Source organism: Monoraphidium neglectum (assembly GCF_000611645.1).
Source record: "Monoraphidium neglectum strain SAG 48.87 unplaced genomic scaffold scaffold00083, whole genome shotgun sequence".
Classification (NCBI taxonomy): Eukaryota; Viridiplantae; Chlorophyta; class Chlorophyceae; order Sphaeropleales; family Selenastraceae; genus Monoraphidium; species Monoraphidium neglectum.
Window position 1 is genome coordinate 11,461 of NW_014013545.1, and position 9,029 is coordinate 20,489.

The 9,029-nt window shown below is 65.2% G+C and overlaps 3 protein-coding genes across 3 annotated transcripts in view; all 3 read right to left on the reverse strand.

Annotated features, from left to right (window-relative positions):
• Positions 1 to 39: 39 nt before the first annotated feature.
• MNEG_0909 (stearoyl-CoA desaturase (delta-9desaturase)) lies at positions 40 to 1,875 on the reverse strand (the record flags this gene model as incomplete). Its single annotated transcript, XM_014050603.1, has 4 exons — positions 40 to 54; positions 215 to 308; positions 859 to 1,401; positions 1,778 to 1,875. The coding sequence occupies 4 exons, from the start codon at positions 1,873 to 1,875 to the stop codon at positions 40 to 42; spliced, it is 750 nt and encodes a 249-aa protein (XP_013906057.1).
• Positions 1,876 to 2,498: 623 nt separating this feature from the next.
• MNEG_0910 (hypothetical protein) lies at positions 2,499 to 4,696 on the reverse strand (the record flags this gene model as incomplete). The annotated part of the gene is made up of 5 exons (XM_014050604.1): positions 2,499 to 2,735; positions 3,041 to 3,391; positions 3,645 to 3,677; positions 3,804 to 3,953; positions 4,577 to 4,696. The coding sequence occupies 5 exons, from the start codon at positions 4,694 to 4,696 to the stop codon at positions 2,499 to 2,501; spliced, it is 891 nt and encodes a 296-aa protein (XP_013906058.1).
• A 2,310-nt stretch (positions 4,697 to 7,006) lies between these two features.
• MNEG_0911 (hypothetical protein) overlaps positions 7,007 to 9,029 on the reverse strand; it is a gene marked incomplete at both ends in the record, with an annotated part of 5,017 nt that continues 2,994 nt past the window's right edge. The window contains 2 exons of the mRNA XM_014050605.1: positions 7,007 to 7,165; positions 7,388 to 7,598. Of these exons, the coding sequence (XP_013906059.1) occupies positions 7,007 to 7,165; positions 7,388 to 7,598 (370 nt within the window). The remainder of the gene's footprint in view (positions 7,166 to 7,387; positions 7,599 to 9,029) is intronic.

Below are 9,029 nucleotides of genomic sequence, written 5' to 3' on the forward strand. Positions count from 1 at the left end.
GCTAGCAGCCGCCCGCTCGTGCGCGCCCCTGCCGCCCACTCATCCCGCGTCGTCCTGCCGCGCCACACCCAGACGCCTCATGCTCGACCGCCTCGCTCGTGACAAACCCCATAAAGTCCACGGCCCAACGCCCATTTGCTGGCGGCCGCTGCGTCCGTGCTAGGTCCAATGAAGCCGGCCCCTCCCTCGCCCCCTTTGGTGGCGTCTGCCGCACCTGGTTATCCAGCAGCCACCCCATGTGGCTCCACCAGAAGCCCTCGTAGGGAGAGTGAGGGTCCAGGGCCGTCTCGGTGTTCAGGTGGTGGTACCTGCCGTGTGTTATCGAGCGTGTGTGTGTGTATTGTGTGTGTGTTGTGTGTGCGTGTGTGTGTGTGTGTGTGTTGTGTGTGTGTGTGTGTTGTGTGTGTGTGTGTGTTGTGTGTGTGTGGGTGTGTGCGCGCGCGCGTGTGTGCTTATGTGTGTTCAAGAAACGGGTAGCAGTACACACGCAGGGGCCAGAACTAGGGGGGTCGGTGGTGCACCTGGACGCACGGGCAAGGGCCTGTGTGCCAGGGGCTGCAGATGCGCACGCGTGTGGCTGATAGGCGCCATTGCTAAGTCCCAGCTTGCACTGTGCCGCGGCGCGCCTTCGCTGAAGCCAGCCCCAGCTTGCGTGGGCGCCCCCTCCTACGCCAGCAGCCGTCCCCAGCAGCACGCATGGAACTACCACCCGCCTCCATCCCTCTGCTGCCCCTCCCAACACCATTCCTGACTCCATCCCTAAGCAGAGCAGAGGGCAACATCCGCACACACCCCACGCCAGCACACGCGAGGGCTGCCCTTGCGCCCCGAACGCCACAGCGGCACGCGCATGCGCACCTGTGAGACGAGACCCACTCGATGGGGTCCCCCTGCACCGCCAGCACCCCGCAGTACGCCAGCGCGTACTCCACCCACTTGGGCGACTGGAACGAGCGGTGGCTGAGCTGGCGGTGGAACGACAGCGTGATGCCCAGGCAGCCCGTGATAAAGTAGGTCACAAAAAACAGCCCCAGGTTCGCCATGCTGAAGGTGGCGGGCGCCAGCAGGCACAGGCCGTGCATGGCGACCATGAAACCGACGTATTGCCAGTCAACTGTGTTCCAGCTGCGGCCGAAGAACAGCGGGACCTTCTTGGTCGCAAAGACCGACGAGAAGGGGACCTTGGTGGCGCCCGCCTCCTTCGCCTGCTTCTCTGCATCAGGCTTGGGCAGCATCTGCTTGATGGGCAGCGGCTCGCCGCGCGCCTTGTACTCCGCCATCAGGCGGTCGTACTGCTCGCCATAGCTGATGTTGCTGAACACGGGCCCGGGAGCGGCCGTGGGCGCCGGCGCCTCAGCGGCGGCCCCCTGCTCGGCGGTCTCCACCTCAACGGCGGCAGCCCTGTGGTAGGGGAACGGGCGCGCGGGCGGGCCGGCAGGCGTGGCGCGCGGGCGGCGAGGCTCAGTTGTGGTCGGCGGCGGCGTCGGTTACAGAGCGGCGCCCAACGACGACGGATGAGCCAAGACAGGGTTTTGCAGAAATCGCAGCGTGCTCCAGCCTTAGTAACCTCGATCTTCCATCACTGCTGCAATGATGCATCCCTCCCAAGGCCCCTAGGCACTGCTGTGCGCATCGCGCGCGATGTCGCCGGCCGCCCCAGGCGCGCGCGATGCGTGCTGTCGCCGCCCGGCGTGCGTATGGGCCCTGATGCGGCGTGCCCGCCCAGATAAGGGCGTTTTAATCCGAAGTGACTCAAGATACGACGCAAGCCGCCCACCTGAGGGCCATCCTGCTGGTTCCCCTGAGCGTGGCCACCACTCGAGGCCGCGACAGCCCCACCAGCGCCCGGGGCTGTGCCCGCGTGGGGCATGCCATGCGGGCAGGGTGCATGAGAGCCATCGGACGTGCAAATACGGTGGCGTTCACTGAACTGGGTGTGTGGCCCCTCCTCTAGCACTGCAGCGGGCTGCCGGGAGGTCTGCTCAGGACGCAAACGAAGATTGCGAATTAACAAGAGTAATTGAGCCCTCCCTCGGACAAGGATGTGAGGTCTTCCGGCGCGTCTTTTGGAATGCCCAGGATCAAAATCCTGGCCTGGCGCGGGCTGTATGGGAGACGAGCAGGGAGCAGAAAATCTAAGCTCTTGCATGTTCCTAAAATGCACCGGAGGCACGTGCGCTACGCCTCGATGGTGCTGCAGTGCTGGCACACAGCGACACGCCTTGCTGCGCCGCCACGGAATCCACAGGCTGCTCTTGGCCCAACCACCGTCTAGGCGGCCGAGCCACACCCTATGCCTCGCGTCTGCTGCATGTATGCTGAAAGCTGCTTTTCAGCGCTGCTCATCCGCCGCTCGAACCTTGCGTCACTGTAACCCCCGCGCACGGTGACTGCCTTGGCGTCCAAGCAGCAGCCGTCATGCACCACATCAGGTGAGACCACCCAACCCCGCCAGCCACCCACTGTCCGCCGCTCAGGAGCGTGCAGGAGGCACAGATTTACCGGGATTTCGACTCTCCGGCCCCCTCCTCTGCCTCTCGCCGCTGCTCGGCTGCAGCCACAGGGGCCCCTCCCACAGCAGCCGCTGCGCCCCGGCGCTCCGCGTCGTCCTCCGCCTCCTGCCGCAGCCGCGCGGACTCGATCTCCGCCGCTTGCGGGTGCTGCGGGGTCAACCACTGCAGCAGCTCGGAGCTGTCCAGGCCCCCGCGGTCAATGTAGAAGATGCGGCCACGAGCCTTCGGGGGGCACGCGGGGGGGGGGGGGCGGGGTGCAGCGCGAGCAGGACAAACGAGCCAGTGCGTGTCAGCGGGACTTTTGGATTCCTGAGGATAGACTTGAACGTAAACCCAACTTTGATGCTGGTGATGGTCACTCGATTTCAGGATAAAGGGAGGTGTGCGCCAGCGGTGGCGTTCCTGAGGACAGCACTGACAGCTGCACCCATCGACGACCCATCCGTTCCGCAGGTGGCCGCAGGCCCCCTGCCCAGCAGCCGCGGCGCTCCTGGCCCCCTGCAAGTCCGGCAGGCGCGCGTGCTCACCTGAAACGTGGCCAGCGGCCGCAGGGTGTCGGGGTGCTGCACATCCCCCAGCCGGAACTCAGACCACCGCGGCCGCCCGAGCAGGGTGAGGGTCTTCGCACGCACCCGCGTCGACGCGTCCAACCCGCCGCCGCCGCCGCTGCCGCCGCCGCTGCTGCTAGCCGCTGCGCCGCTGACCCTCAGCTCGTGGACATATGGGGAGGTGAACCATTGCAGCCCCAGAGTGGTGCCGGCGCCAAAACCGACAACGCCGACAGCGACGAGGGCGCGGGCTATGGGGGACGCATCCGACAGGTACACGATGGCGGGGCAGGCGGCCAGCGAGACTGCGGTGTTGACAAGGGAAGCCAGCTGCAAGGCGAGTAAAATGAGGAGAGGTCATGTCCTGGGGTCGGGAGAGTGGGGCCATGCCGCGCTGGGCAGCTCTTGCAGCCGCTTCAACACCTGCAGAAGCAGGGTCTCTTGCGAAGGAGGGTTGACATAGACCCTGCTTCTGCAGGTGTCGAAGCAGCTGCAAGGCAAGGCCCGTGGGTCTGTGAAGGAGAGCTATGGCAGCTTTGGACCAAAGCACCTGCGCAATCGGGCAGCAGCGACCGCCACACACCTTCAGGCGGTGGTGGTTGACAGCGAAGAAGCCCTGCAGTTGGGGGCAGCGGCCACGGGCTTCGCGGCTCCAGAAGAAGGGGTCTTGGCTTCTGGTGCGCAGGTGCTGCAGCAATGCATGGCGGCCCCTGGCACCCCCGCTCGCAGCAAATCAACTCACAGAGTAGCAGGTTGTGAATTCGCCACCCGACTGCTGCTGCTGTTGCTGCTGTTGCTGCTGCTGCTGCTGCTGCTGCTGCTGCTGCTGCTGCTGCTGTTGCTGCTGCTGATGCTGCTGCTGCTGCTGCTCCTTTGTAATTTCCGGGTCGTGCTGCTGCGCACATGCCTCCGCTTCAGAGTGTGACGCTCTCCAGTGCGCGCCGCACCAGGCGGCACCAGCTGGTGTGCATGCCCAGGACCGCTGCAACCCCAGGCCAAGCGAAACATGCCTGCTCAAGCATTTGCTGGGCGCGATTGAAAGCAATGCAAGCCCATCGCTTGCAGACGCGCCCACGAGAAGTGCGCCAGCTCTTTGCATTGAGCAGCTGGCAGGCACGAAACAGATCAGCGCTGCGAGTGTTTATATGATTCTATGATACTAGCCCACTGAGATACCAAGGCTTCATTACATGGTATTGTCGAAAGCATCCCCCGACTATAATAGCGAAAGCGCCCTGATCTGAGTAGTCCAGGCCAGTTCATGCAGCCTGGAACAGCTGGGTCTTTTATGCTGGGCCGGTGCCCGGTGACACATATGGCCCCCATCCTACCGACCGGTAAGGCGCGCCGACTCGATGCGCAATGCCGCGAACCACCCGTCGCTGTGCAGCGGCATGACATGCTCGCTGCCACTGCATCGTGATGCACAGGGCGGCGCTGCATCAGCCCGCCAGTGGCCTCAGCATGCTGTGTCTGGGGCCCTGGAATTGCTGCACAGTGCGGCGGCAGGCTCACGAGCAGCAGCAGCGGCAGGTGGACAAGCGGCTCGAGCTCGCGTCGACCTCGCGCGGCGGCGGCAACCAGCAACGCGGCTGGCGGTGGCTGCGGCGAGAAGCTTCCAGTGGTGGACCCCATCGTGCTGCCGCCGCCGCCAGAGGGCTCTCAGTATTCGCTGCGCGCTTCCTACTCAGGCGGCGGCAACGGTGGCAAGGGGCGAGGTGGGCCGGGAGCTGCCACAGGGCTATGGCTGCCGCCGCGCGAAGCCGTGCTATTCCCGCATACAAGGACATCATCAAACTACCCGCCCGCTCGTCCGACAGATTCCACCTTGGTTGAACAGCCCGGGCCTGCTGTTTGCGCATTCGTGCTCTTTGATCGCGTGTGTCGCCCACGCCGCGCGCGCCGACGCGCCGCGCCAAACGCAGGGGGCGGGGGCGGGGGCGAGCCGGACGACAGCAATGGGCGCGGCAGCCTGCTGTATGCGCTGCTGTTCCGGCTGCGGCTGCTGGCAATGTACGGCCTTTGGTGGGTGCAGACGAGTGTGCAAGGGCCGCCACGGCCGCCGGGGCGTCTTGCTGAGGACCGGTTGCCCTTGAGCCTCCACCTTGCGCGCTGCCAGCATGTCCATGTGGGCTCTCATTGCCGACCTCCATCACTTTTCTCCTGCCACCACTGGCAGCATGGGCTGGGTCTCCGAGCTCGCCTTTGCTTTGCACCATCCAATGCGCGCACGCCCTTTGCTGCGCCCTCACCCGCCCGCAGGGTGACGCTGCTGTTTGCGACCCTCAACCTGGCAGCTTCCCTGGTCACCAGCCTCGTCAGCAGCATAGCACGTGTCGGTCGCGCCGCGGGGTCGGCCGCCGTTGGCGTCGTGCGCGGCACCGGGGGCACGGCCGTTGCTGAAGGCGCAACAGCGGCGGCAGGGGGCGGGGCTGATGCGACGGCGGCAGCCGGTGCGGCGTCTGCGGCAGGCGCTGGCAGCGGCGGCGGCGGTGGCGGGGCGGAGGGGACCGAAGCTGAAGCCGCCAGCCAGGCACGCCAGCAGCGGCGGCGGCGCGCAAACGACCCAGCAAATAGCTTGCTGTTGACGGGGATATCCATTTATATCGCTCTCATGAGCAGTGTATTTTTTTTTGCTAGGTCATGAACCGCTGCCCCCTCCAAACAACCTTTTGGTTGAGAGACATGGCGGCCTGCAGGTGCTGAGCAGCAATACTTTAGCAGAGGAGAGTCTAGTGTACTTGAGTTCTGCATCGGCACGCGCCCGCGTGCGTGTGCGCGCGCGCGTGTGTGTGCGTGTGTGTTTGTGTGTGTGTACGTACGCACACACGTGCGAGGGAGGCGTGCGATGCCCGCTCCGATTTTGATGTATGTTGGCTGCAGGAGCGGCGAAAGGGCCGTTGATCAAGATGGCGGCGTCGCGCCAGAGGCTTGAGTGGATGCCCAGCGTTGCTTTTGCAGTCCTCACACGCAGCGCGGCTGCTGAGGTACAGGGTGGCTTCGTAAATATGCTTACCTGTAGCAACACAATCCTGTTTTACTGTTGTGGGATGCTTGATGTTCTGTGAGCGCGTTGTTCAAGCTTACATTGGTTTGCACGGCTGGCGTTGGCATGACGCTATGTAAAGGCAAGTGCATGCCGGTGTCATTCGCGACCTCGTGTGCCTGCGCCGCAATCGCAGCAGGCATGGGCCATGCGTGTCTCGAAGAGCATTTGGGATGTGTAAGCGCGCATCTGCAGCGCCTGCGCGAGGGCACATGGTGCAGCTCGTTGCATTGGGGCAGCCGCCCTGGTGCGGCATGGCGGGGCCGCCGGGCGCAGTCCGCTGCGCGGGGGTGATTTAGAGTAAGACGGTGGCCTGCCTGGTGCCAGCAATGTTGAGAAAGGGGCCTTCCGTCTAGAAATTGCCCGCACATGCGACAGCCCGTTGCAGTCAAAGACGGGCAAGCAAGGCGTGGCAATGTTGCCTGAGCTGCTGTACTCATGGCGCGGAATTCAGCGAGTAAATTCCAGTGCGCAGCAAGAAAAAAGAGTTCATGTACAGAAAGTGTGTGGCCATCAATAATAACGGGACCCCGCAGGGCCTGCAGGGTGGTCAGGCAGGCCCCAGACATTCTGTACCGCCGCACGGCACTGCGTCGGCAGCAGAAGCTCCAGGGACGCAGCTCGGCGTGCCCCGATGGAAACCGGGGCAATAAACACCATCGAGACGCCCATGCTAGTACATCACATACACTTTGACAACCCGTGCCAATTGAGGAAGCCATCAATGGGGTCAACTAAAAGAAATCTATGGCGCTGGCGTTGCCGCGCATCTGGACACGGCAGGTCCGCCACTGGCGCGCATCCCGAGTATATTGCCTGCCATCAAATTGCCGCCTGGCCCTTGCTTGCCCTCTGCTGGGTGTGCCATCTACGCCAGGTGCGCATAAGGCTAGGACATATCAGTTCAGAGTAATAGCGCCCGCCGCGCGGTCCATTAGGCTGCTGGCCGCGCTGAGCAGCCGCTGCATCCTGGACGCCTTGGCGGTTCGCGCGTGCTCGCAGTACGCCGGCGCCATCAGCCGCAGCTGGCAGCTGCTGGGAAGGTGGTCAGTCAGCTCCTGCGAGGGTGTGCGTGCGCAGGGTTTCTGGGTCCTAAGGCGGATGCTGACGGGGAAGCAGGTCAGCAACTGCTTTTGTTGCCTCCGGCTGTCACACCGAGGACGGGCCATGCAGTTGGAGAGGCCGCCGACGGTGCGGGTTTGCGCTGCAAACAGGGTTGGGGCTGTTTGCAGGAGCAAACGGTACGATGCGGCCATCAACAATCATATCAATTGCCTCACCTGCATCCGTTCACAGGTCACCAGTGATGCAGGGAGTGTGAGCACGTGCAGCTGCCCCAGCCGCAGCAGCGCCTGCACGTCTTCCGGCCGCAGCCGCCCCTGGACAGTCCGCTCTGCAGGTACCCAGTCCAGGTGCCGCAGGCCCGCCAGCCCAGACAGCAGTCGGAGCGGCGCCAGCCCGAGCCAGGCGTCGTCTTTGGGGGCCACCAAGCTGAGGCGGCGCAGTCCGGGCAGCAGCGGGAGGAGCGCGACGTCCCGCGGCTGCAGTCCGAAGAGTTCGTGGAGCTGCAGCACCTGCAGCACCTGAGGAGATGTTGATTCAGGTGTGGCGTGGGGCGGCGGCAGGTTCGATGACGTCAGTTGGAGTCCCATGCGGGCCGTCCCGAATGATTGAGAGAATTGAAAGGACGGGGCGTAACACATGTGGGGTATGTGGAAACTAGTTGTTGAGCCAAATCACCAGGCCCGGCCGCCTCACCGCTGTGCATGGATCGATTCCCTTCGCGACCTGCTTTGCCGTGCTGATGCACATCGCGCCTCACCCCAGGGTTTGAGATGATGTCATCCAGTCCGACGCCATCCAGCTGGCAGTGCTTGAGCACCAGCTGCTGCAGCCGCGGCAGGTCGCTGCAGCGCCCAAATGCCGGCGGCGCCGCCGCGGGCGCCCGCTGATGGGCCTCCGGGTGTCGCAGAGCAGCTGCAGCGCTCGTCACCGTGCCGGCCCTGCCCAATCCCCCGCGGTGGCCGCCGCCGCTGCGGGTCCTGCGGCTGAAGCTGAGCTGGCGCGAGAGGGGCCCCGAGGGGAGCGACATCTGAGGCAGCAGGCCGCTAAACCAGCCGGACAGCTGGCTTGTGAACGGCTGCGGCTGTGGCTGCGGGGCTGGTTGAGGCGGAGCGGCGTGCGCACGCTCAGGCGCATCTGGGCTACCAGCGTTGGGACTGACCTCGCTTGCAACGGCCTGGGTCGCTGCAGCCGCAGCAGCCGCAAACGGGGACGCAGATATGGCGCGTTTGGCGCGCGGCTCCGCAGGCTGGACAGGCCCGGAAGAGCAAAGTGCAGCACCCGCGGGGACGCCAGCAACGCCGATCGACTGCTCGCTGCTGCAGCTGCCGCTACTGATGGCCAGCGTGACGGCGCCATGCGCTGCGCCTCTTTCGGGCCCCGCCAGAGGAGCGGGCGGGGCGGAGTTGGCTACTGCGGCTGCGGCCTGCTGGGCGCTCGACATGGCTTCCAAGAGTGCACCAGAGTGATTGGTCGCCCAGATCTGGGCGTACGGGTTGTATCTGCTGTGAGGCGCCTGCGCGCTGATGGACGGCGCCATGCCGCAGCCGCTTGCGTGGCCAGAGCCTGTGACAGCAAGCGGGGCGTGCGTGCTCGCTGCGCGGCATGCAGACGCTGCCGCTGCAGACGCTGCCCCCGCCGCAGCTGTAGCCGGGCCCGCCTCGGCGGCAGTATCCCCGGTGGCGGTTGGCACGCCAGCAAAGCTGACTCGCGGGCCGCCGCCGCCAGGCTTGCCTGCCCTGGCCGTAGGAGGCGCGCCCGCGCGTCTGGCCATCGCACTCCCGCCCACCACCGATGTCTGGCCCCTCAGCGGCGGCGGCCCGGCTACCGCCTCACACGCCGGCTGCTCGTGCATGCAGC